Source organism: Perognathus longimembris, chromosome 25 (genome assembly GCF_023159225.1).
Source record: "Perognathus longimembris pacificus isolate PPM17 chromosome 25, ASM2315922v1, whole genome shotgun sequence".
NCBI classification, from domain to species: domain Eukaryota; kingdom Metazoa; phylum Chordata; class Mammalia; order Rodentia; family Heteromyidae; genus Perognathus; species Perognathus longimembris.
Window position 1 is genome coordinate 23,712,059 of NC_063185.1, and position 26,287 is coordinate 23,738,345.

Here is a 26,287-nt window from a genome sequence, read left to right on the forward strand (position 1 = left end):
CACTCGAGACGCAGCTCCACTTCTGGCTTTTTTTGGTGATTCACTGGAGGTAGGGGGTCTCACAGACTTTCCTGCCGCGGCTGGCTTTGAACCAGGATCCTCAGATCTCAGCCTCCTGAGTAGCTAGGATGTTGGCCAGGTGTTAGCCACTGTCATCTTCCAGAACTAAATAAAAACTCTTCTCTGTGTCAAGATGTCGGCCCTAAGCCATCGTTATGGCCAGGGGGAAGGGAGCGGCTAACAACCGGGCCTCCTGAAGAATTCGCGTCCTGCGTGGTTTCAGACCCCTGACCCGGGGCCGCCTCTTTCCTCTGGGGTCTCGCGCATCCCCTGCCTGGCACTGCCTTGTTTCCAGTCTGTCTCTAGCTGTGGTCCGTCTCCATGGGGGCCGATAGGATTAGGAAAGGAACTCCAGGGGGTGTCTGTGGCCCATGCCTATAATCCTCATTACTCGGGAGTCTGAGGATCGTGGTTCAGAGCCAGGCTAGGCAGAAAACTGTGAGGTTCTTATCTCCCATGGCGCCGCCAGAAGCCAGAAGTGGGGCTGTGGCTCCGGTGGTAGAGCGCCAGCCTTGAGCAGAAAAGCCATGTCAGCACAACACCCTGAGTTGAAGCACACAAAACACAAGAAAAGAAAAGCCAGCCTGCAGAGAGGCCGGGGCCGGAGGCCGGGCGGTGCGGGGTGGCCCGGGGCCTCGGACCTTCCAGCCGGCAGCAGCTCCGTGCCTGCCTGGGGTCCCTTTGCTGAGCTGGAACACAGGCCGGAGGGACACCTGGGTGGTGGTGAAGCAGATGGGCTCAGGGAGGCTTGGTGCAGCCCCTAGCCCAGCTCCAGCACAGCCCCAGCCCCAGCACAGCCCCAGCCCCAGCACAGCCCCAACCCAGCCTAGCCCCAACCCAGACCCAGACCCAGGCCGGCCCAGCCCCAGCCCCAACCCAGCCCAGCCCCAACCCAGCCAAGACCCAACCCAGCCAAGACCCAACCCAGCACCAACCCAGCCAAGACCCAACCCAGCCCCAACCCAGCCCCAACCCAGCCCAGCCCAACCCCAACCCAGCCCAGCCTAGCCCCAACCCAGCCCAGCCCCAACCCAGCCCCAGCCCAGCACCAACCCAGCCCCAACCCAGCACCAACCCAGCCAAGACCCAACCCAGCCCCAACCCAGCCCAGCCCAAACCCCAACCCAGCCCAGCCCCAACCCCAGCCCCAGCCCCAACCCAGCCCCAGCCCAGCCCCAACCCCAGCCCCAGCCCAAGCCCCAACCCAGCCCCAACCCAGCCCCAGCCCCAGCCTAGCCCCAACCCAGCCCCAGCCCAAGCCCCAAGCCAGCCCCAGCCCAACCCCAACCCAGCCCCAGCCCCAACCCAGCCCAGCCCAGCCCCAACCCAGCCCCAACCCAGCCCAAGCCCCAACCCAGCCCCAGCCCCAACCCAGCCCAGCCCAACCCCAACCCAGCCCCAGCCCCGGGCCAGCCCAGACCCAGACCCAGCCCAGCCCAACCCCAACCCAGCCCCAGCCCAAACCAGCCCAGACCCAGCCCCAGTCCAGCCCCAAGCCCAGCCCCAGCCCAACCCCAACCCAGACCCAGACCCAGGCCAGCCCAGACCCAGCCCCAGCCCAGCCCAACCCCAACCCAGACCCAGACCCAGGCCAGCCCAGACCCAACCCAGCCCAGCCCAACCCCAACCCAGACCCAGACCCAGGCCAGCCCAGACCCAACCCAGCCCAGCCCAACCCCAACCCAGCCCCAGCCCCAGCCCCAGCCCAACCCAGCCCAGCCCCAGTCCAGCCCCAAGCCCAGCCCCAGCCCAACCCAGCCCCAGCCCAGCCCCAGCACCAACCCAGCCCCAGCACCAACCCAGCCCCAACCCAGCCCCAGCCCCAGCCCCAACCCAGCCCAGCCCAGCCCCAACCCAGCCCAAGCCCCAACCCAGCCCCAGCCCCAACCCAGCCCCAACCCAGCCCAGCCCCAACCCAGACCCAGACCCAGCCCAGCCCAACCCCAACCCAGACCCAGACCCAGGCCAGCCCAGACCCAGACCCAGCCCAGCCCAACCCCGCCCCAGCCCTAGCCCCAACCCAGCCCCAGCCCAACCCAGCCCAGCCCCAGCCCCAGTCCAGCCCCAACCCAGCCCCAGCCCAACCCAGCCCCAGCCCAGCCCCAACCCAGCCCCAGCCCCAGCCCAGCCCCAACCCAGCCCCAGCCCCAGCCCAGCCCCAGCCCAGCCCAACCCAGCCCAGCCCCAGCCTCAGCCCAGCCCCAGCCCCAGCCCCAGCTCCAGCCAGTGTGGCTTCCGGACCGCAGCCAGGGATGGCGGGGTGCGAGTGTCTCCGTGGAAACAAGTCACTGATGAACCGCCAGTGGTGCAGTTGTCGTGGGAGACACGGGAGACTCAATTAGGAATGTCCCCTGGGAGTCACGCAGGTGTCCCTCTGGAATCTTCTGGAAGCCGGCCCAGAAATGTGAGAGGAACAGCCCCAGCTCTCAGTCTCACACACACAGAGCCCCCCACCCCACCCCCGTGAATCCTGTCTCAGAGGCCGAGGCTCCTTCTCTCCTCTGTGGTTTCTAGGCCAGGACCACGTCTGCTGGGCACAAAGCTGTGGGGGCCCGGGGTTTCTCTGGGGAGGGAAGGGGAAGGGCAGGGAGGGGGCCGGGGCGGCCTGTCCCAGGCCAGGAGCGGCCTCTGTCTCCACGTTTGCCAAGGGCAGAGTCGCCTCTTTCCTGTCTCTCAACCTAGCTGACAGATCCTCCAAGTGAAGTGCCAGACTTTGAAGACAGGCCCCATTTTACCACGTGAACCCCATTTTACCATGCAAACCCCACTTTACCACGCAAACCTGAGATAAGCAGGCCCTGTGAGAAGACCCAGGACAAGCCCATTAGGGCCCAGTTGGTCTAGAACTCTAACCGCTGGGAATGCTTAACTCTGACCACCCCTAGAATGCCTCGAACCCTGAGCCAATCAGATTTGTACCTGTGTCCTAATCTTGCTTGCTAGAACACTTGATTGTTGTAACTTTGTTCTTTGCCTTTATAAGCCTGTGTAATCACAGCTCGGGGCTCCCTCCTAACCTCCGCTGTGTCGGTGGGTAGGACGAGGCCCGAGTTGCAGCTCGCTTAAATAAAGCCTTGCCTTGCTTTTGCATTTCGGAATGTCTGAGTCTCGCTGGTCTTCTTGGTGGTGGTTTCGCGACTTGGCATAACATATGGGGCTCATTCAGGATGACCCCAGAGACCCCCGAGACCCCAGACTCCGAAGGTAAGAAAATAGCGCTGTTCATTCTGTGTGTCTGTGTCTGTGTGATGTGTAGTTTTGTTTTCTGTTTTGGCCAGCCGCCTGAATCTGAACCTGTAGCTAGTGAAGGACCAACTGGAGTGGACACACTCGTATGGACAGTCCTGGAGGACTCCACAGGGGGCTCAGGCTTCCCACTACCACCCTGAACCTGAAGGACTGGACCGGGAGGCCCTTCTAATGGGCGCACGTCCAGTCCACTCTATATTTGGGGTTGTCTGGTCCGCTCCTACACAGGAACGGGAGGGAGAGAGCCTCAAGACTGTGTGGTCTGCCCCCTCACAGGGGCAGGAGAGACACAGTCAAACCTGTAAGCCGCGGCTCCCTAAGTCTGTCTGTAAGTGTTGTTTGGTCTTTGTGCCTGTGATTATTTTTGTGTGTTTCTTTCTTGTGCTGTGCCTGACTGACAAACGGATGATGGGGAACGTTCCTTCCACTCCCCTGGACTTGACTTTAGCTCACTGGAAAGATGTACAGGTGACAGCCCACAATCAGCCAATCAGTGAGAGTGTCCGCAAAAAAGAACTCTAGGGGGACCCCCACCCAGCCTTCTTAAGCAGGAAATTGTTTGGTGTGCTAAAATGTTTTACTAAGACTAAAAATGTTTTACTAAAACTATCAAGCCCTGGAAAATGAGGCTGGAGAATGCTAAAATCATTTGTTAAAGGTTTTTGTCTTAAAATGTATGGCCGATGCTTATTCAGCGCGCTTTAAGATCGTTTGAAAATGTATGTGTGTGTGTGCATGTGTGAGTGTGAACATGTTCAAGACTGCAGTATGATGCAAAACTAAGTTTAAGTTTAAATTCAAATGGTCATCAAGTTTGGGCATTACCAAATGCTTTAAAGGTATTATTGCATTGTTTTAAAGAGGAACTAGAGTTAAAAAAGGATTTCTCAGGGTTTTTTAATTAAAATTAAAAAAAATTAGAGCTAAGTGTCAGAAATTTGGATTTAAAAGGATATATATATATATTAAACTAATGGGGATAGAAGTAAACTCTCATTAACTGTATGTATGTAGGATGGAATGGCAAAATGAGCCAATGTTTCTCACTAATATATTGGAAAGCTGAATGGATAAGTATTTCTAATTGTAATTCTTGCATTAGGGAAAAATTCAAAGGTCTTCATACCATTCAGTAACTGGGACTGAAGAAAAAAAAAAAAGAGGCTCTTTTGAAACAAGCAGCCCATAGGCAAAGGGCGGCACCTGGTTTCAGAATGCCTGTGAGCTTCAGTTTTTCTGATGCAGATAAAAGCTAAAGTGTTGTGTTAGTGTTAAAAAGGCTTTGGAAATCAAGAATACATTTCTAGATAAGAAGTTTGGAAGTAAAATTGTCCTAAATAATTATTGCAAAGTGAGAAAAGGAGAATTATGGCTACCAAAATGTTTAATTGCCATTCCAGCTTCTTTGTAGGTTTTTTGTAACAGTTTCCAGCAGGCCCACAGAGAAGCACAGGTGATTCCTACAAGTTTGTCAAGATCTAATACTGGCCCTTAATAAGTTCCAGTTAAGAGAGAATGGTTAAAAACTACTTCTGTGTGGACCACCTTGTTGCTTCTAATTGGAGTAAAGTGGCCTCTTGTAAGACTCACTGATCTGAAATCTGCAGTTCGAAGCCAGCCCGGGCAGAGAAAGGTCCCTGTGAGAGACTTGTCTCTAAGCAGCCAGCAGAGTGCTGGGAACGGAGTTGTGTGGAGCTCAAAGTGGTAGGGTGCTAGCCTTGAGCTGGAGAGCTGAGGGACAGCGCTCAGGCCCTGAGTCCAAGTCCAGTGGAAAGTCACTCCTCCTGGGACAAAAGTGATGGAGCATCCAGAGGCAGTAAGCCACTGCTTGGATGGCAGAGATGGTGTCAGATCCTAGAGTCACTCCTGTTTGGCCTTTCAAAAGTTAATCAAAGCCGGGAAGTCCTAGAAGAATAGTTCATAAGCATGCCTTTCCAATGCCCATGTCTGTCTACTGGGCAGGAACTTGCCAGTCATCTGTGATAGTGGTTAGTAAGGGGAAGTTTGTCAAATGAGAGGATAGATTAAAATCTCAACCCCCCGCATCTACTCAAAGGTCTGACTGGCAGTGAGAATTTTAAGCTGATACATCTGTTCAGGAAAGAAAGCTCGTAGACCTGAGATTGTGTCCTTATTGAGATCTGTTAAAGGCCTGCAACGGTAACTTTTTAGGTCATCAGAGATCAGTTCCCCAGCCAGTCAGGAAAATGCTTTTACAAACTAGAATGTTAAAAGGCACAAATTTGTAAACCTGAAGTCACCCATCTGGGCTTCATATTAAAAGAGAGCAAGCGTTGGCTGTCAGATACACGTAGACTGTGCTGAAAATCCCTGTGCCTAAATCAGCCAGACAAGTCAGAGTTCCTGGGAACAGACTTTAGTAGACCCAGGGCTATGAGCTTTGCCTCCTGTGCCCCAGTATTCCCAAGAAGGCTTGGAGTGGATAAAGAAAATTCCCATGGCCCACAAAACCCCTGGACAGAGAAGGAAACAATGACTGGTGGAAAACTTGTGAAGAGAAACTTATTCTGCCACAGGGGCTGGGTAAGGGGATCCTTAAGAGAATCCACTGAGCTTCTCACATGGGAACCCGAAAAATGCAGGACTTGCTCCAACACTCCAAAGTGAAAATTAGACAAGGAGATCAACTTATTGAAGATATTGTTAAAAATTGCAAGGTCTGGGCTGGGGATATGGCCTAGTGGCAAGAGTGCTCACCTCGTATACATGAAGCCCTGGGTTCGATTCCCCAGCACCACATATACAGAAAATAGCCAGAAGTGGCGCTGTGGCTCAAGTGGCAGAGTGCTAGCCTTGAGCAAAAGGAAGCCAGTGCTCAGGCCCTGAGTCCAAGGCCCAGGACTGGCAAAAAAAAAAAAAAAAAAAAAAAAAAAATTGCAAGGCCTGTCCGCTTGCCAATGCCCCCAATCAACAGATTACTAAAGGAGCTCCCCCTATGGGAATAGGCCAGGCGTGTATTGGGAAGTAGATTTCACAGAAATTACAAATATTTGCTAGTTTTTGTAGACACCTTTTCAGGATGGGTTGAAGCCTATCCAACAAAGCATGAGACTGCGAATGTAGTGGCTAAGAAGATCCTGGAAGAAATCCTACCCAGGTATGGCTTCCCATCCACCATTGGGTCAGACAACGGACCGGCTTTCATCTCAAAAGTAAGTCAGGGAATAGCTGCTGCACTGGGGACGGATTGGAAATTGCATTGTGCTTATAGACCCCAGAGTTCAGGACAGGTAGAGAGAATGAATCGGACTCTAAAAGAGACCTTAACTAAATAGGCCTTAGACTGGCGCAGACTGGGTGTCACTCCTTCCTTTTGCTCTGCTTAAGAGTAAGAAATTCTCCCTATCAGCTTGGCTTTAATTGCTTGCTGATTTGGATGATGCTGAATTTTTGTGTAAACTCGATTGCAGTTCGTGCACAAGAATATGTGACCCCAACTTAAGGCATTATATGATTCTGCTTCTGTTCCTACCCCCCATTTGTTCAGACCAGGGGACTGGGTGTTCGTCCGAAGGCATAACCCCAAATCCTTAGAACCACGGTGGAAGGGACCCTAGATGGCATTGCCATTTGGGTCCATTGCTCCCACGCCAGGCCAGCTGACCCTTTTGCCCTGGACGAAGACTACCGTGGTGGAACATGGGAGGTCTCCAAGCACCCGACTCAGCTGCTTCGCCTTCGCCTCAAGAAAAGAAAGTTAGACTGAATATTGTTATAATTTTCTTTTTGCCTTCTTTCCTTACTACCCTGGCTAGTGTTGCTGTTATTTTGGCAGCTCACTCCAAAGTGAGGTGACCCCCTTGTTTTAGGTAGTTTTGGGCTTGTTCAGGAATACGGGTATAGCCACCCGACCCTTAGAGCACAGCTGAGAAGTTTATGTATTATTTTGTTGCTTACATTTGGATACTAAACACTATACAGCTAATGGTAAGTCTGTATAGCTGAAAGTTAATTTTCAGTGTGCAGTAATCCTGCAGTCCCTTGGTAAAGTAGACTAAGGTTATAGGTTCCTGGCTAGGTAAGGTCAGCGCCCCTGAGTCAGCCTGAAGAAGTTACAGAAGATGGATGATCTTCACCCATCTGCCCCCCTTTAAAACCGAGGGACCAGAGTTGTTTTTGGGAAGATGAGGCAGGATAAACTAGAGGCATGCAAAACAGAGGTACAGAGACTGTACTTGTAAGAAATTGTGACAAGCCCTTTGGTTACTACTTTGGGCCCTATTGGCCCATGCCTTATCTCTATATCATCCCCTAGACATGCAAGCCATTGAAATGGACAGAATGGAGCCATGATTGGCTCCCAAGGTACGAAAAAGAAAAAGGGAGAAATGAAGTACCAGACTTTGAAGTCAGGCCCCACTTTACCACGCGAACCCCACTTTACCACGCTAACCTGAGATAAGCAGGCCCTGTGAGCAGACCCAGGACAAGCCCATTAGGGCCCAGTCGGTCGCTTAACTCTGACCACCCCTAGAATCGAACCCTGAGCCAATCAGATTTGTACCTGTGTCCTAATCTTGCTTGCTTGAACACCTGATTGTTGTAACCTTGTTCTTTGCCTTTATAAGCCCTGTGTAATCACAGCTCGGGGCTCCCTCCTAACCTCTGCTGTGTTGGTGGGTAGGACAAGGCCCGAGTTGCAGCTCGCTTAAATAAAGCCTTGCCTTGCTTTTGCATTTCGGAAATGTCTGAGTCTCGCTGGTCTTCTTGGTGGTGGTTTCGCGACTTGGCACTACACAAGGTGCTGCGCCTGGTGTTTCCCACCCACCGTCTCAGGGACTGGAGGCCAGAACGCTGCTCGAGGCCAGGAGTTCAAGTCCAGCCCAGGCAACGTAGCAGCCCCAGTCCACAACCTCATACTAAGACCTCCTGCGTGGCCGGGATCGGAGGCCCGGCTGGGGGGTTGGGATGGGGTCCGCGTGGCCAGGATCGGAGGCCCGGCTGGGGGGTTGGGATGGGGTCCTCGTGGCCGGGATCGGAGGCCCGGCTGGGGGGTTGGGATGGGGTCCTCGTGGCCGGGACCGGAGGCCCGGCTGGGGGGTTGGGATAGGGTCCGGGATTGGAGGCCCGGCTGGGGGGTTGGGATGGGGTCCGGGATTGGAGGCCCGGCTGGGGGGTTGGGATGGGGTCCGGATTGGAGGCCCGGCTGGGGGGTTGGGGTGGGGTCCGCGTGGCCGGGATCGGGGGCCTGGCCAGCAGCCCCGGCTGGGGGGTTGGGATGGGGTCTGCGCGCCCGGGATCGGAGGCCCGGCTGGGGGGTTGGGATGGGGTCTGCGCGCCCGGTAGTCGGGGGCCTGGCTGGGTTACCCGCACCCTCCACCTTCGCACAGAGCCGGAGCCCGGTGTGTGCGGGACGCGCCCCGTCCCCTCCCCGCCCCCCGCCGCCAGGGATCACAGCCGTGCGCGGGATCGCCGCGTCCTCCCTGCGCCTGCGCGCGCCCCGCGCGGACGACGCTAAAGCCCCGGGAGGCTGAGGGCTCGGGGTCGCGGTTCGAAGCCGGCCCGGGCAGGGAGCCGTGCGGGACCGAAAAGCCCACCTGGCGCCCGGGCTCGAGGGGGAGGGGAAACTGAGGCCGGCCCGCCCCGCTCGCGCCCGCCCCGCTCGCGCCCGCCCGCCCCGCCCCGCTCGCCCGCCCCGCCCCGCTCGCGCCCGCCCCGCCCCGCTCCCGCCCGCCCCGCTCCCGCCCCGCTCCCGCCCGCCCCGCTCGCGCCCGCCCGCCCCGCCCCGCTCGCCCGCCCCGCCCCGCCCCGCTCGCCCGCCCCGCCCCGCTCGCGCCCGCCCCGCCCCGCCCCGCTCGCCCGCCCCGCCCCGCCCCGCTCGCCCGCCCCGCCCCGCTCGCGCCCGCCCCGCCCGGCTCGCGCCCGCCCCGCCCCGCTCGCGCCCGCCCCGCCCCGCCCCGCTCGCGCCCGCCCCGCCCCGCCCGCCCCGCTCGCGCCCGCCCCGCCCCGCTCGCGCCCGCCCCGCCCCGCCCGCCCCGCTCGCGCCCGCCCCGCTCGCGCCCGCCCCGCCCCGCTCGCGCCCGCCCCGCCCCGCCCCGCCCGCCCCGCGCCCGCCCCGCCCCGCTCGCGCCCGCCCCGCCCCGCTCGCGCCCGCCCCGCCCCGCTCGCGCCCGCCCCGCCCCGCTCGCGCCCGCCCCGCCCCGCTCGCGCCCGCCCGCCCCACCCCGCCCGCCCCGCGCCCGCCCCGCCCCGCTCGCGCCCGCCCCGCTCGCGCCCGCCCCGCTCGCGCCCGCCCCGCGCCCGCCCCGCTCCCCCCCCCCCGCTCGCGCCCGCCCCGCTCGCGCCCGCCCGCCCCGCGCCCGCCCGCTCCCCCCCCCTCGCGCCCGCCCCGCGCCCGCCCCGCTCGCGCCCGCCCCGCCCGCCCCGCCCCGCTCCCGCCCGCCCCGCTCCCGCCCGCCCCGCTCGCGCCCGCCCCGCTCGCGCCCGCCCCGCCCCGCCCCGCTCGCGCCCGCCCCGCCCCGCCCCGCCCCGCTCGCCCCGCCCCGCTCCCGCCCGCCCCGCTCGCGCCCGCCCCGCTCCCGCCCGCCCCGCTCGCGCCCGCCCCGCTCGCGCCCGCCCCGCTCCCGCCCGCCCCGCTCGCGCCCGCCCCGCTCGCGCCCGCCCCGCTCCCGCCCGCCCCGCTCGCGCCCGCCCCGCTCCCGCCCGCCCCGCTCGCGCCCGCCCCGCTCGCGCCCGCCCGGATCCCACGAGAGCGCGGCAGAGAGCGCGGCGCCGGAAGGCCGGCGGCACGGCCCGCGCTCGGCGGGCGGGGTTTCCGCTTCCGGCGCGGCGGGCGGGGTTTCCGCTTCCGGCCGTGGACGCTGGGCGCGCCGTCGGGAGCATGGACGCGTTAGTTGCTCGGTGCTCGGCGCGGCTGCAGCAGCAGGTTCGTGTCTCGGCCGGCGGGCGGCGGGGCGGGCGGCGGGGCCCCCCGGTCGGTCTCCCGGGGCCGCGGGCCCGGCCCGGGACGCCGGGGGTGGGGACGGCGTCGGTCCGGGCGCGCACCGGCCGGGAGGGGGCGACTGGAGGGAGCCCGGGTGCGTGCGGCTCGGGTGCAGCCTCGAGTGCCCAGCTGGGGCCGAGGCCCGCGTTCCCCGGGCGCCCCGGCCCCCTCCCTGCCACCCGAGTGCACCGGCCCCGGCCCCCTCCCTGCCACCCGGGCGCCCCGGCCCCCTCCCTGCCACCCGGGCGCCCCGGCCCCGGCCCCCTCCCTGCCACCCGGGCGCCCCGGCCCCGGCCCCCTCCCTGCCACCCGGGCGCCCCGGCCCCGGCCCCCTCCCTGCCACCCGGGCGCCCCGGCCCCCTCCCTGCCACCCGAGTGCACCGGCCCCGGCCCCCTCCCTGCCACCCGGGCGCCCCGGCCCCGGCCCCCTCCCTGCCACCCGGGCGCCCCGGCCCCGGCCCCCTCCCTGCCACCGGGCGCCCCGGCCCCGGCCCCCTCCCTGCCACCCGAGTGCACCGGCCCCGGCCCCCTCCCTGCCACCCGAGTGCACCGGCCCCGGCCCCCTCCCTGCCACCCCGGCGCCCCGGCCCCCTCCCTGCCACCCGAGTGCACCGGCCCCGGCCCCCTCCCTGCCACCCGGGCGCCCCGGCCCCGGCCCCCTCCCTGCCACCCGGGCGCCCCGGCCCCGGCCCCCTCCCTGCCACCCGGGCGCCCCGGCCCCGGCCCCCTCCCTGCCACCGGGCGCCCCGGCCCCGGCCCCCTCCCTGCCACCCGGGCGCCCCGGCCCCGGCCCCCTCCCTGCCACCGGGCGCCCCGGCCCCGGCCCCCTCCCTGCCACCCGAGTGCACCGGCCCCGGCCCCCTCCCTGCCACCCCGGCGCCCCGGCCCCCTCCCTGCCACCCGGGCGCCCCGGCCCCGGCCCCCTCCCTGCCACCCGGGCGCCCCGGCCCCGGCCCCCTCCCTGCCACCGGGCGCCCCGGCCCCGGCCCCCTCCCTGCCACCCGAGTGCACCGGCCCCGGCCCCCTCCCTGCCACCCCGGCGCCCCGGCCCCGGCCCCCTCCCTGCCACCCGGGCGCCCCGGCCCCCTCCCTGCCACCCGGGCGCCCCGGCCCCGGCCCCCTCCCTGCCACCCGGGCGCCCCAGTCCCTTCCCTGACAACCGGGCGCCCTGGCCCCGGCCCCCTCCCTGCCCCGGGCGCCCCGGCCCCTTCCCTGCCCACTGGGCGCCCTGGCCCCGGCCCCTTCCCTGCCACCGGGCGCCCCGGCCCCTGCCCTGCCAACCGGTTCTTTGGGACCCTCGCCCTGCTCCCGGAGTACCGTGGGTCGTTGAGCCGGGATAGAAAGTAGCAAGGAGAAGCCTTGGGCCATCAGTCTTCGTGCACCTCTCTTTTTTGACTCATATGTGTGTATTGCCAGTCCTGGGGCTTGGACTCAGGGCCTGAGCACTGTCCCTGGCTTCTTTTTGCTCAAGGCTAGCACTCTACCTCTTGAGCCACAGCGCCACTACCAGCTTTTTCTACATATGTGGTGCTGGGGAATAGAACCCAGGGCTTCATGTATGGGAGGCGAGCATTCTACCACTAGGCCATGTTCCCCAGCCGCACCCCATCGTATTTTTAAAATTCCTGTTTCTCCTTGCCCTCACTCTTCCCTTTTTCCCTATTCCATAAAACTGGTTTGCGTACCTCTTTGACCCTGGCCTGGCTTCTGACCCGCCACCCACCCACCCTCACTTAGCCTCAATTTACCTGAAAGAAAAAGCTGATGCCATGTACCAGTGGCTCACATCTCTAATCATAACTGAGATCTGAGGATCCCAGTTCAAAGCTAGCCCTAGCAGGAGGATTCCGGAAACTGTACCCGCAAAAAGCTAGACATATTAGGTGTGTGGCTTAAGTGGTAGATTGTTAGCCTGGAGCCACAAAGTTCAGGAACAGCACACAGGCCCAAAGTTCAAGCCTCGGGACAGCAAAAAAAAAAAAGATAATGAGCTGAGAGGTGAGTGAGAGTCTGGGAGGAAAAGTCATTCACCTCTGTCTCTTGTGGGGAGAGGAAAGAAGGAAGTAGTTCCTTGGGGTCATAAGTCTCGTTTACACCCGGTCACAGTTGTTCAACTGCTTTTTACAGGAAAAAGAAATTAAGTCTTTGACTGCTGAGATCGACCGGTTGAAAAACGGTGACTGTTTAGAGACATCTGTAAATTTGGAGAAATTGCAAGAAGAAAATTTAAAATTAAAGTATCGGCTGAATATACTTCAAAAGGTGAGTACTGTGTCCCTAACCTGTGCCCTGTGGAATGTAGGCAAAGCTGGTAGAAACCGTGCCTGTCTCCCTGCTTTACCCAGCTAGGGGTGAGTGAGAGAGCTAGCTGGCACTGCTTTCCTAGTCTTTGTTGTTTTTCTGCCAGTCCTTGGGCTTGAACTCAGCGCATGGGCACTGTCCCTGGCTTCTTTTTACTATAGCACTCTACCACTTGAGCCACAGAGCCACTTCTGGCTTTTTCTGTGTATGTGGTGCTGAGGAATCGAACCCAGGGCTTCCTGCATGCTAGGTCAGCGCTCTACCACTAGGCCACGTTCCCAGCCCCCCTTCCTGGTCTTGTTGTGCTTGTTTTGAGACAGGTGGTCCAGGCCGGAATAAAATGCCATTTTTCCTCCCTCCACCTTGTAATTCCTGGGACTTGAGGTGTACCGCAGTGCTTGGCAACTTGAGCTGCTGCTGCTCCTCCTTCCTCCTCTCCCCTCATTCCTCCTCCTCTTCTTCCTCTTCTTTTCTCTCCTCCTCTCTCTCTCTCTCTCTTTTTATATTTTCATATTTTACAGTGAAAGTGGTAGGAAAGTAGTATAATTGAAGTCGGAAGGGCTTAGAGCCTCAGGTCCAGAGCCAGCACAAAGGTGGAGTTCACTTTTCTAGGCCCGGGTCTGTGGGCCTGCGTGGGTCAGTCCATGATCCAAGGTTCTTGATCCATTTTAGGCTGGATTAAATGGGGCCAGCCCAGAGGCCGAGCCCCCGGCCTGGGATGGCGGTCTATCCTTTACATCTGACCTATAAGGCCCTTTCCAGTAGCTGAGAGCATTTGTCAAAGATCTGTTGTTTCCGAAATATTCTTGATCCGCTTTGGGCTGGAATTGTCTCCCGCTCCGGGTGGAGAGTTTTAACCAATTTCCTTTTGATCTCCGAGGTAGTCTGCTGGCCTGAGTAAGTGAAAGATGCAAAACTTCCCTCATCCCCTTGAGCCGGGGTTAAAAGGAACCAGCCCTACGCCAAAGGCAAAGGGTGTGTTGGGTTATAAGTTATTTTAGACCATCAGGCCTTACGTTTTTGGCCTGGATGGGTGAGCTGAACTGTTTTTGTTATTTTGTGCTTCAAGGGGCCCCAAGGAACTACTCCCTTCTTTCCTCTCCCCACAAGAGACAGAGGTGAGGAAAAGGACTTTTCCTCCCAGACTCTCACTCACCTCTCTGCTCATTATCTTTTTTTTTTTTTTTTGCTGTCCCGAGGCTTGAACTTAGGGCCTGTGTGCTGTTCCTGAACTTTGTTGCCCAATGCTAACAATCTACCACTTAAGCTGGGTGCTGTCCTTGAGCTTCTTTTGCTCAAGGCTAAGTTCTCTACCCCTGGAGCCACAGTGCCACTTCCCCCTTTTCTCCTCAGAGATGAGATTCACGGTCCTCAGATCTCAGCCTCCTGAGGAGCTAGGATTACAAGCGTAAGCCACCAGCGCCCAGCCAAGAACTGTTATTTCAAAAATACTTCTGATCCACATTGGCTAGAGATGAAGCCGGGCTTTGTAAGCGGTTTTTTTGCTCGTTCTTAAACCGTTGCCTGTACCTTTCTTCTTGGTGGGGCGGGGGGGGGGGGTGGGTACCGACCAGTGCAGGCCTGGAGCTAGCTCTGGGAAGGCGCCCCACCCTTGGAGCTACACCTCCTCCAGCTTTATACTGGCTGGTTGGAGGTGAGTCTCACAGGCATGTCTGCCTGGGCTGGTTTCGAACCTTGGCCTTAGGATCTCAGCTTTCAGAGTAGGTAGGGTTACAGCATTGCCAATATCTCGGAAAGGGAAGTGCTTTAAAATGGGCCCGTGTGCTCTCTGCCCTGAATGGGGTGCTTTTCTTTTTTGTTTTGCAGCATCGTTTTGTAGGTATTTCCATCCACATTTCACTGCTTTTCCCCCATGAATCTGGTGTTTTATTCATTTAAGGGCATCATAATGTAGGTTTTATTTTTTGTATTTTTGTTTTTTCTGCCTATCCTGGGGCTTGAACCAGGCTAGCCCTCTACCACTTGTGCCACAGCTCCACTTCTGGCTTTTTGGGTGCTTAATTAGAGATGTCTTAGCAGACTTTCCTTCTGGGCTGTCTTTGAACCCCCTGAGTAGCTAGGATTCCAGGCATGGGCCATGGCACTGGGCTTTATAATGAAGGTTTATGAAATAGAAATGAGCTTGCATCCAGCTTTTTGCTTGCCTTTCTGGTTTGCTGATGACACATCCAGCGTATGATCTCATTCCCATAATGGTTCTCTGGTGTAGCAGCTCCTCCTACCCCAACCCTACTTAACTGCTTAGGTCTGTCTGCTCCTCTCCCAGGAAATCGGTTATCTAGTGGGTGATCTGCTGTCCTTGAAGTGGCTCCTTGCCCTTCCTGAATTCACGATTCCTCTCCTGAAGACTCATCAGAGTCTCGCCTGTCTGGTCACCTCATTTACCCTTCTTTGAGGTGTGCTGCATTGTGAGACAGGATCTGGCTAAGTAGCCTGGGCTAGCCTTGACTTTTGAGTCCTGTCTTGGTGGTGCAGCCGGAGGGGCTGCTTGAGAAGGCTGATGAGAAGATCCTGTCTCACTTTCCTACATCCTCCTCTTGGTGTTTTGGTTCTGATAAAGGACATGGAGAAGGAAGACCTGGGACTGGCCAGTGCCTCACACCTATAATCCAAGTTATCCAGCGGGCTGAGGGCTCAGGTTCAAAGCTAGCCCGTGCAGATGAATCCGTGAAACTCATCCTTCAGTTAACCAGCAAAAAGCCAGAAGTTGAGGTGTGGCTCCAGTGGTGGAACGCCATCTTAAAAATCTGAGTGGGAGCGGCTGGGAAGGTGGCTCAGTGGTGGAGCGCTCGCCTAGCATGCACGAAGCCCTGGTTCCGTTCCTCAGCACCACATACACAGAAAAGGCCGGAAGTGGCGCTGTGGCTCAAGTGGTAGAGTGCTCGCCTTGAGCACAGAGCTTGTGCTCAAGGACCGAGCCAGGCCTTAAGTTCAAGCCTCAGTACTGGCACTCAGAACAAAGAAAGAACCGTCTGAGTGGACGCCTCAGGTGCCCTGTTGCATGGCTCAGCCGGCCGGCAGTAGCACAGAAGTGCGCGCTGGGTGTCTGTCCCCCTCTGGCCTTTCTCCAGATGGGTCAGAGTGCTTGGGACATTCTGTGACTGTGTGCGGCCTATGGCTTCCTAGGTGTGGTCTCCTTCTTCCCGCAGAGCCTTCAGGCAGAAAGGAGCCGGCCCACTAAGAGCATGATCAACATCAACAGCCGCCTGCAGGACGTCTTCAGATGCGCCATCAGGGCCGCGTACCCCAGACCTGGACAACCCCCCTCTCATCGTGACGCCCAGCCAGCAGCCCAAGTTTGGAGACTACCAGTGCAACAGCGCCATGGGCATCTCCCAGGTGGTGTGCAGGTCCCGTCCTCTTCTGGGTCACGCTACTGTGCATACGTAGCACCGGGCACCAGGCAGGCGGTGTGGCCCTCCTCCCGAGGTCCTCTCCCGCGGGCGGCGTGGAAGCCTGGCAGGAGGGTTCCGGGGATTTTTACTGGCTTCTGTGACTAGGCGGGGGGCGGGGGAGGTGCTCGGTGTTAGAATTCCACTGCGTTTACACCGCGTTCCAGTCATGCTTTATCCCCCGACAGGAGTTTCCTGTTAAGCCCTCGGGTGATATTTCTGGTAGTTCTGCTCTGGTGCTTTCTGTCACAGCCAAGCTTGCTGTTCCGCTCAGCTCCTCTGCGCCCCTCCGGTTCCCTGCGAGGGCCCCGTGTTGTGCCTGACCTATCAGTCTCACGGACCCTTCTAGTACTTGAAAATTAGAAATGCAAACTGCTGGGATCGGGCTGCATCGGCACAGACGTTGCTCCGTTTCCCGGTGTGCGTGGGCGCGCCACGCGTTTTGAAATGGATCCAGACCTGCGCTTGTTTGCGCTTTTCCATTCCTCCTGGCCTGCAGGTGGCTCTGTGCGTCTCCTCGCCAGGTGGTTGAGGAATGTGTCTTCTCTCCGGCCTTCCCAATCCCAGGTAACTCGATCAAGCCTGTTGTGTAATCAGTCTTTTTTTTTTTTTAACATGGTGTTACAGATGCTCAAAGCCAAGGAACAGAAAGTAAATCCAAGAGAAATTGCCCAGAACATTACCAAGCACCTGCCAGAAGATGAGTGCATTGAGAACGTCGAGATCGCTGGTCCTGGTATGCTACACGGTGGTGGTTTTTGTTTCTGGTTTCCTACTAGCACTACAACTGCAACGATGAGCTCATCTCCTCTCACTGGGATTTTTCAGTCCTCTACCTCTGGGGCCTCTGGTTCCATTTTTTTTTTCTTTCTGGTTAATTGAAGGTAAAGAGATGCTCAGCTGTGTCTGCCCAGGCTGGCTTTGAACCTCAGGTCTACAGCTTCTCGAGCGGCTAGGATTACAGGAGTGAGCCAGCAATGTCTGGCATATCTTTCTTTCCACCCACTCCCCTTTTTAAATGCATTCCCTGCTCTACTTAACATAGCTTTTTAAATAGTTGTGTTGGTGATAAGCACTGTATGAAATTAAAAAGGGAAAGGAGCACTGGCCGGGCACTGGTGGCTCACCCCTGTAATCCCAGCTTCTCAGGAGGCTGAGATCTGAGGATCATGGTTCAGAGCCAAGCCCAGGCAAGGAGGTCCCCGAGACTGTTACTTCCAATTAGTGACCGGAAAACTAGAAGTGATGCTGTGGCTCAGAGTGGCAGAGCACTAGCCTTGAGAGAAAAAGCAGGAACGGCACGCAGGACCTGAGTTCAAGCACCATGACTGACTGACAAGAAAAGAACATTCTTGTCCTAGGGCTCGGGGTGTAACACGCAACTCAGTGATAAAATGCTTGCCTACCATGTGTCCTCTACCCCCCAAAAAATTACCAGGTGTGATAGCAGGCGCATGTAATCCAGCTACTTGGACTGGGGCAGAAAGATTCCAAGTTCACGGCCAGCCTAGGCAACCTAGTGACATCCTATGTAAAAATTATGAACCGTCTGGGGGTAATAATATAGTTCAGGAACTATCTGTCTACTCTCTTCTGTGAGGCCTTCGTCTTAACCCTCAGTGCTTTAACGCACACACACACGCACGCACGCACGCACACACGCACGCACACCGTTGTAGAGAAAACCTCCAGGACTGTAAGCAAAGAGGTGAAGGTTGTCCCCCAGACTTGGCTCTGCCATCTGGGTGGGTTGCTTTGGCTGCCTTTCAGGTTTTCTTCAGCAAAGGCAGACGGGCGACGGCCGGACCGTGTTGACAGTCGTTCTGTGGAGCTGAGGGCGGGGGCCCTGCACTAGGCAGGCAGCTTGCAGCAGAGAGCGGAGAAGCACGGGGGAGGGCAGAGGTCAGGGAGGGTCGCTGTGCCTGCGGGGAGTCAGGCTCCGGGGGCGAGGAGCCTGGGAGCGGCGTCTGGGGGAGAGCGCGAGGCCCTCACGTCCGTCTCTCCCTCCGGCCGTCAGGTTTCATTAACATCCACCTGAGGAGGGACTTTGTGTCGGAGCGGCTGACAGAGCTGCTGGTGAACGGGGTTCACCTGCCGCCCCTGGGGAAGAACAAAAAGGTGCGTGTACGCGTGTCTCGGAAGGGGGGGGGGCGGGGGAAATGGCTTTCACCTTCCCCGTGGAGACGGTGCTGAGCGGCAGCCTGTGGCCCCCTTCACTGTGCCAGTGGAGGCAGACAGGATAGTGCGCAGGTGTTCCCAGAAGGGAGCGTGACTGGGCCGCTGGCCACGGACAGGTGGGTGCGTGGGGAACGCCGAGTGGCGCGGCGGAGCCACGCTGAGGTCGCCCGCCGCCCCCTTTCCGCGCAGGTCGTGGTGGACTTCTCCTCTCCCAACATAGCCAAGGAGATGCACGTGGGCCACCTGCGGTCCACCATCATCGGCGAGAGCGTGTGCCGCCTCTTCGAGTTTGCGGGCTACGACGTGCTGAGGTGGGCGCGCCCCGCGGCCCGGCCGCCCCCCCCCCCCCCCGCGAATCATCTCCCCCTCGCTGCGCGGGGGCCGCAGTGGAAGGAGGGCCGGCGTCCACCGCCCCCCCCCAATCGCCTCCCCCTCGCTGCGCGGGGGCCGCAGTGGAAGGAGGGCCGGTGTCCACCACTCCCCCCCCCGAATCGCCTCCCCCTCGCTGCGCGGGGGCCGCAGTGGAAGGAGGGCCGGCGTCCACCACTCCCCTCCCCTAATCGCCTCCCCCTCGCTGCGCGGGGGCCGCGGTGGAAGGAGGGCCGGCGTCCACCGCTCCCCCGGCCAAGCTCTCCTCGGTGCCTCCGACTCCTGGGGTCTGCGCCTCCCGCGGCCGGGCCTGGGCCGGGAGCCGGCGGCCCCTTGGGAAGTGGGGCTTTAGTCCGGCCCGCGGAGCGGCGCGAGGCAGGGAGAGAGGACGGGGCCGCGGCGCAGAGCCAGCGAGCGATGAGGCCACGGGGCCGGCACCGGGTCGCCCTCCCCGTGAGGAGCCGGTGACGCGCCTCGTGTCCATGCGTGAAGCTCGGCACCCTGCGGCTCACGCCGGCGATGCCCGCTTACTCGGGAAGCGAAGACGGGACAGCTGCCATCGGAAGCCAGTGCAAATCAAAGCCGGGGAGGCCCCACCTCCAAGCACAGTCGGGCGTGCTGACTCCGCGCTGTTCCGGCTCTTCTGGAGGAACGGGAGGGATAGGAGCGGGGGGTGACCTAGCAAAGAGCTTGAGACGCCATCTGAAAGGAGCCCAGCCAAGGGGCCCGCCGGGCTCCCCTCCTCACCCCCAGCTATAACTGTAGCCCCTCGGGGGGCTGGTGCCTGCGGATCACAGTGGAAAGCCAGCCTGGGCAAGGGGCACCCCGGAGACCCTTTATCTCACCTGTACTTCCCCCACAGTCTTTAATCGTGTCCCCCTCCCGCGGGTGCCAGGTTGAACCACGTGGGAGACTGGGGGACCCAGTTTGGCATGCTCATAGCCCACCTGCAAGATAAGTTCCCGGACTATCTGACGGTTTCGCCTCCCATTGGAGATCTTCAGGCCTTCTACAAGGTTTGCTGCCTGTAGCGTTCAAGTCCTGCGTCTGCCCCTCTCTCTCACCTTTAACCCACCCTAGCTACTTAGGAGGCCGAGATAGGGTTGGCAGTCGGCCCGGACAGTCTTGACCTCCAGTCAGCCTCCAGAAAACCGGAAGCGGTGCTGTGGTTCGCAGTGGTACGCCCACAACCTACAAGGAAAGAAAAGCATTCTGTGTCCCCTTAGGGTGTTAGGAATAATGTCTGCGGTCTAGTTGAGTTTGGGGTCTGCTGCACACAGATGTGCTTGCGTGCTTGCTTTTTTTTTTTTTCTTTTTATGCTAGTCCTGTGGCTAGAACTTGGGGTTTGGGTGCTGTCCCTGAGCTTTGGTGCTCAAGACTAGCACTGTGCCACTTGAGCCACAGCACCACTTCTAGCTTTTTGGTGGCTCACTGGAGGTGATGTTTGTGGACTTTGTTGCCTCTGCTGGCCTTTGAACCCCGATCTTAGGATCTCGGCCCCAAATAGCTAGGATTACAGGCTTGAGCCACCCGTGCTCAGCAGGTGTGTGCTTTTATTTTTTTCCTTTGGCCTGTCCTGGGGCTTGAACTCAGGGCCTGGGCACTGTCCCTGAGCCTCTCTGCTCAAGGCTAGCACCCTACCACTTGAGCCACAGCGCCACGTCTGGCTTTTCCTGTGTACGTGTACACAGAGGAATGGAACCCTGGGCTTGGTGCATGCTAGGCAACACTGTCACCACGCCACATTCCCAGCCCAGATGTGCGTTCTTGAACTTCAAAAAACAGGAACGTTTTCACGCGCATGTGCCGAGCTCGGCGTAACTAGAGCAGCCGTGTCACATGGATGGAGACAGAGCCGCTCCACCGCCTCCCCCGCTCCGCGAGCTGCGTGCCTCGCCATCCTGCGTCCCTCCTGTGGAGGCGCCGCGAGGCGGAGCGGGGCCCTCTGTGTGGACGGACGGGCTGCGGGCCGAGACCCTCCACCGCACCTTCCGCCAGGGCCTCGCACGCGCTAGGCGGAGGCGCTCGCCCCTGAGCTCTCGCCCCGGCCGTCCGCAGAGCTTTTGTCTCGGAGGCCTGCGCACAGTCCCTGCCTTGTTTCTTGTCGTTTCTCCTCCAAGCTGTCCCTCGACCCCCTGAGCCCCAGCTCCAGGTAGTTAATTGGAGGGAAGAGTCCAGTGGGCGTCCTGCCTTGGCATCGCAGTCCTCAGACCTCAGCTCTCTGCGTGGGCTCCCGTGTGAGCTGGCGATGCACCTGTTTCAGCCCGAGCCCCCCGGGCCTCGGGTGGGGGACGCGCCCCGGCACGCGTGGACGTCTGGGACTGGGCCTCACAGCCTCGCTGCTGCTTCACCACACAGGAGTCCAAGAAGAGGTTTGACGGCGAGGAGGACTTCAAGAAGCGAGCGTACCAGTGCGTGGTTCTGCTGCAGAGTAAAGACCCGGACATCCTCAAAGCCTGGCAGCTCATCTGTGACGTGTCCCGTCAGGGTGAGTCTCCAGAACATTCAAGTCAGCCAAACTGCAAGTCATTTTCCTGAGGCTTTGTTCTTCTCTGTCACGGTGCCGACGATCAAACCTCAACGCCGTGCACACAGTTGACGATGGGGCCACGGCCCTGTCCCTAACTCGAGTGTGAGCAGGAAGATTTTTGTTTCAGTGTTTGGAGATGGGCAGCTCAGCAAGGTCAAGTGTGGCACACGTCTGTCACGCCTGGGGGTTTCACTATTGCCTGTCCACAGACGTGTCCCCTGTACCCAGCCAGTCCCCCTCGCGCGGCGTCGCGTCTGCACACATGCAAGTAGTGTGCGTGTGCGTGTGCGTCTCCTCCGCCCTCGCCAGGCCTCTCCCCGCAGCGGCCCCCCAGCAGCCTCGAGGAGGCCTCTCTCCTACCTGGGATGCTCCACACCTCCGCATGCTGGGGCTGGATTTTCCAATTCTGTGGTGAATCGTGCAGGGATTTTGATGAACACACTGAGTGGAATCTACAGATGGCTTTGACGCTGTGGCTATTTCATCTTTCCATCTTCTGGTGTCTTTTCTTCCTTCAAGGTTCATTTTTCTGTGCCTCTACCGGGTCTTGAACTCAGGTCCTCAGCGTGCTGTCCTTTAGCGAGCGTTTTGCTCAAGGCTGGTACACTCCCAGTGGAGCCACAGTTCCGCTTGTGGGCTTTCGGCCTGGTGGGCTTCAAACTGCGATTCTCAGATGCCAGGTCCTCCTGAGTAGCTGGGATCACAGGTAGGAGCCGCTCTCTCTCCCCGGCTTTCCTTCGGGGTTTTGTTCTGTCTCTCCTAGGGCTTGGGTGCTGTCCCTGATCGGTATTTTTGCTAAAGGCTAGTGTTCTGGCACTTGAGCAACAGCTTCACTTGTAGCTTTTTTGGGGGTTAATTGGAGGTGAGAGTCCCATGGATTATTTTTTTCTGCCTAGGATGAATTTGAACCATGATCCTCAGACCTCAGTATTCTGAGTAGCTAGGATATGAGTAGGTAGACCACACTCTGGCCTGGCTCCTTCAAGGTTTTACAGGTTTCATTGTCTTTCACTTCCTGGGTTAAGAACTTGCTGTTTATGGGGTTTGAGTCTGTTGTGAATGGAGTTGTTATAGTCTTTCCTGGCTTGTTTGCTATTGGTATAGAAAAGCAACCCACCCTTCTCCAAAGCTATTCATTATTTTTACAGAGAAACGACACCTTTCCAAAGCTGTGCATTGGTTCTTGGCTTTCTGGGGGGGTGGGTGGGGGTCTGTGTGGGGTCTTAAGTATAGAGTCAGGCCATCCGCGCTTAGGGGATCATTTGACTTCTTGACAACTTTTAAGTTCCTTTTCTTTCTATTTTACTGCTCCTATAGCTGACTTCAGGGAGACCAGCTTCATTTTTTTCTCCATTTAGTGGGGAATTGGCTATAGGTTTATTATGTATAGCCTTAGTTAACTTCGGGTACATTCTATTTATCCCTAGTTTCTTCAGAGATCTTAACATAGACGGTTGCAATGTGGTACACTAATACATACATAGTGTGTGTATATAATCTCTGCATTTCTGCGGTGAACCGCCTTGGTTGTGGTCTATTATCTTTTGAATGTGGTGTTGAATTCAGCTCGCAAGGGTTTCAGCGAGTTTCTTGGCAGCGGCATCCCTCCACTCGCTTCCTGGACTGAGCGTCGCGGCTGGCAGCGGGGAGCACTGGCGTGGCTGTGCTTGGAAAGCTTCGCGGGTTCAGCGGCCGCTCTGCTCCCGGGCGTTTCCTTGGAGAGACTGTCCCCAGTGGGCTCGTTTCTGCCCTGACCCTCACCGTCTTTCTGTGCACTGGAGAAGGTGACGGTGTGGCTCCTCCCCGCACAGCCAGGCGGTTCCCCTCCACACCCCTTGCGCTCGTGGCCAGGGCTCCACGTCCAGGGCTCGGGCGCCCCTCCCTCTGCCGCCGGCTGGTGGCCCCGGGTCTTGGTTCTGCCCCTGAGCTCTGCGGGGGGCTCCGCAGCCCCCATCCCAGAGCGGCAGCACCTGTGTGCGTGTGTGACCGCACCACCCCTGCCATGCTGCCTTACTCAATGTCCTAAGTTGTTTACGCGGAAGATTACATTTCCTTATTTAAGGTGTTCGTAATTGTATGTGGGACTGTTTTTTTCCTTAGAATTTAATAAAATCTACGATGCACTGGACATCTCCTTAATAGAGAGGGGAGAGTCCTTTTATCAAGACAGGATGCCGGCTGTTGTCAAGGAGTTCGAGGATAAAGGTGGGCACCTCGCTCGGGTCTGTCTGTGTGCCCCCGTCGTCCCGGGAAGCCCCTCGCCCTCCTGTCTCCACGCCCGGTGCTGCTCGGGTCTGTCTGTGTGCCCCCGTCGTCCCGGGAAGCCCCTCGCCCTCCTGTCTCCACGCCCGGTGCTGCTCGGGTCTGTCTGTGTGCCCCCGTCGTCCCGGGAAGCCCCTCGCCCTCCTGTCTCCACGCCCGGCGCTGCTCCTCATCCCACCTCCACACACGGGCACGCGGGGAGAGGGCGGGGGGGGGGGGGGGGCCGCGGGCCTCCCGCGTGACGGACGGGTCTGCTGTCCGCGCCAGGCTTTGTGCAGGTGGACGAGGGCAGGAAGATCGTGTTTGTCCCTGGCTGCTCGGTCCCCCTGACCGTGGTGAAGTCAGATGGAGGCTACACCTACGACACGTCGGACCTGGCGGCCATCAAGCAGCGGCTGCTGGAGGAGAAGGCAGACATGGTCATCTACGTGGTGGACAGCGGGCAGGTGCGTGGTGGGCGGGGGCAGGTGCGTGGTGGACGGGGGGCAGGTGCGTGGTGGGCGGGGTCGGGTGCGTGGTGGGCGGGGCAGGTGCGTGGTGGACGGAGGCAGGCGGGGGCAGGTGCGTGGTGGGCGGGGCAGGTGCGTGGTGGGCGGGGCAGGTGCGTGGTGGGCGGGGGCAGGTGCGTGGTGGGCGGGGCAGGTGCGTGGTGGACAGAGGCAGGCGGGGGCAGGTGCGTGGTGGGCGGGGCAGGTGCATGGTGAGCGGGGGCAGGTGCGTGGTGGGCGGGGCAGGTGCGTGGTGGGCGGGGGCAGTGCCGGCTGGTGACGTGGCCCGGCCCGCAGGCCTTTCCAGGCTCCCCGCCACCGTGCGGGGGGGGCCCGGGATCCGCGGCTCTCCTCCCCCGGGCACCTGAGGGGCGGCCACTGCGGAGCTGGGGTCTCTCTCTGCACGCCGAGTCCTTCCGCCTGGCCGACGCCCCGCGTCGGTGGACGGCCTTTCCGGCGGGAGCCCGGCCCGTCCTCATTCCTTCATGCGTGCGCGTGTCCCCCCCGGGGGCGGGGCGGGGCGGGGCGGGGCCCGGGCCTTGCTGGCGCGGGTGCAGCCGGTGGGAGCCGCCGTGTGGAAGGACGGGCCCTCACCTCCGCCCCCCCCCCGCCCTGTCCCCCCCCCAGGCCGTGCACTTCCAGGCCGTGTTCGCTGCCGCCCAGATGATCGGCTGGTACGACCCGCAGGTGACCCGCGTGACCACGCGGCTTCGGCGTGGTGCTGGGCGAGGACAAGTGAGTGCCCGGCTCCCCCCGCAGGGCCCGACGGCGCGCGGCCTGCCCGCCTGCAGGAGCCTCCTCCACATGGGGGGGGGGGGCGGGGGGCGTGCACCCGGTCTCGGCCGGCTCTGGGTTCCGGGAGGGCAGGCCAGCCACGACGCGCTGCGTCCTTGAGGACGGTGGGGGGGGGGGGGGGGGCGGGGAGCGCAGTCCCGGGACGAGACCCTCGGTCAGGTCAGGCCCCGCGCGCCCGGCTGTCGCCTGATGGGTTTCTGTGTGTTCAGGAAGAAGTTCAAGACCCGCTCCGGGGAGACGGTGCGGCTCGTGGACCTCCTGGAGGAGGGGCTGCGGCGCTCCATGGACAAGCTCAAGGAGAAGGAGCGCGACAAGGTAGGGCTGCGCCTCGCCCTCGCGCTCACACATCCTGGAGCGACCGTGCGCGGTCACCGTGAGCACTCCAGCCCACGGGAGACCCGAGCGCGGCCGCCGCCTCTGGCCTCTGCTCCCCTAGCGCCTCGGCCCGGCCTCGGCGCGCTCCCTCTGGGGCTCAGCGGGGGACCTGTGGCTCCCGGCTCCTCCCTGGTTTGGGGTTCGGGGCCCCATGCTGCACCCTGAGTGTGTGCAGTCCGTGTACTGGACGGGGAGGTTCCACGGGGGTGCGGGCGTCCCCGTGACCCCCTCCACCCCCCAGGTCCTGAGCGCCGAGGAGCTGCGTGCCGCGCAGAGGTCGGTGGCGTACGGCTGCATCAAGTACGCGGACCTGTCCCACAACCGCCTCAACGACTACGTCTTCTCCTTCGTCAAGATGCTGGACGACCGCGGCAACACGGCCGCCTACCTGCTCTACGCCTTCACGCGCATCAGGTGGGGGCCGCCCGGGGGCGGGGGGTGCACCGGGAGGACGGCACACCCCGTGGGGAGTACGGGGGGTCACGCTGAGCAGGCGCACCGCCCCATTCCCCGGTGCCAGGCCGTGGGGTGGGTATGAGTTACGCAATCCAGACACCCCCCCAGGCAGCACAGGGTCAGGACGTGGGGTGGGAGTCCTGTAGACAATGGCGGGGCTCCCCCCCTCTCCCTGCCCCCCAGCCTGTCGGGGCGGCGCCCCCACGGGCGGCGGGGCTGACCGTGGGTGGCGGCGGCCGCAGGTCCATCGCGCGTCTGGCCAGCGTGGACGAGCGCGCGCTGGCGCAGGCGGCCCGGGAGACGCGGATCCGCCTGGAGCACGAGAAGGAGTGGCGGCTGGGCCGCTGCATCCTGCGCTTCCCCGAGGTCCTGCACAAGACGCTGGACGACCTGCTGCTGCACTCGCTCTGCGACTACATCTACGAGCTGGCCACGGCCTTCACCGACTTCTACGACAGCTGCTACTGCGTGGAGAAGGACCGGCAGACGGGTGAGCCGCCGGGGGGGGGGGCGCACCCCGGGAGGGGGGGCCACGGTCGCTGACCCCCCGAGTCCCCAGGCGCCATGCAGGGGGGGGAGGGCGCATCCCGGGAGGGGGGGGCCGCGGTCGCTGACCCCCGCGTCCCCGTCCCCAGGCGCCGTGCTCAAGGTGAACAGTGGCGGCTGCTGCTGTGCGAGGCCACGGCGGCCGTCATGGCCAAGGGCTTCAGCATCCTGGGCATCGAGCCCGTGCAGAAGATGTGAGCGCGCGGAGCGGCCTGCGCCCCCCCCCCACCCCCCCGCCAAGCCAACCCGCGTCTCCGCAGCTCTCTTTGTAGAAATAAAAAACCGCTTTCACAGTAACACGTCCATTCGCTGTGGCGCACG

General features: G+C 60.7%; 1 protein-coding gene across 1 annotated transcript; it reads left to right on the forward strand.

Annotated features, from left to right (window-relative positions):
• Window positions 1-10,065: 10,065 nt before the first annotated feature.
• On the forward strand, window positions 10,066-26,200 carry Rars1 (arginyl-tRNA synthetase 1). The gene is given in 18 exon segments (XM_048334227.1): window positions 10,066-10,195; window positions 12,380-12,514; window positions 15,724-15,819; window positions 15,821-15,913; window positions 16,594-16,702; window positions 17,984-18,084; window positions 18,334-18,455; window positions 19,409-19,529; window positions 20,873-21,002; window positions 23,145-23,249; window positions 23,574-23,752; window positions 24,422-24,498; window positions 24,500-24,529; window positions 24,799-24,904; window positions 25,206-25,378; window positions 25,663-25,910; window positions 26,056-26,073; window positions 26,076-26,200. Coding segments are annotated over 18 exon segments (1,977 nt in total). The 5' UTR covers window positions 10,066-10,150; the 3' UTR covers window positions 26,165-26,200.
• The last annotated feature ends 87 nt before the right edge of the window (window positions 26,201-26,287 follow it).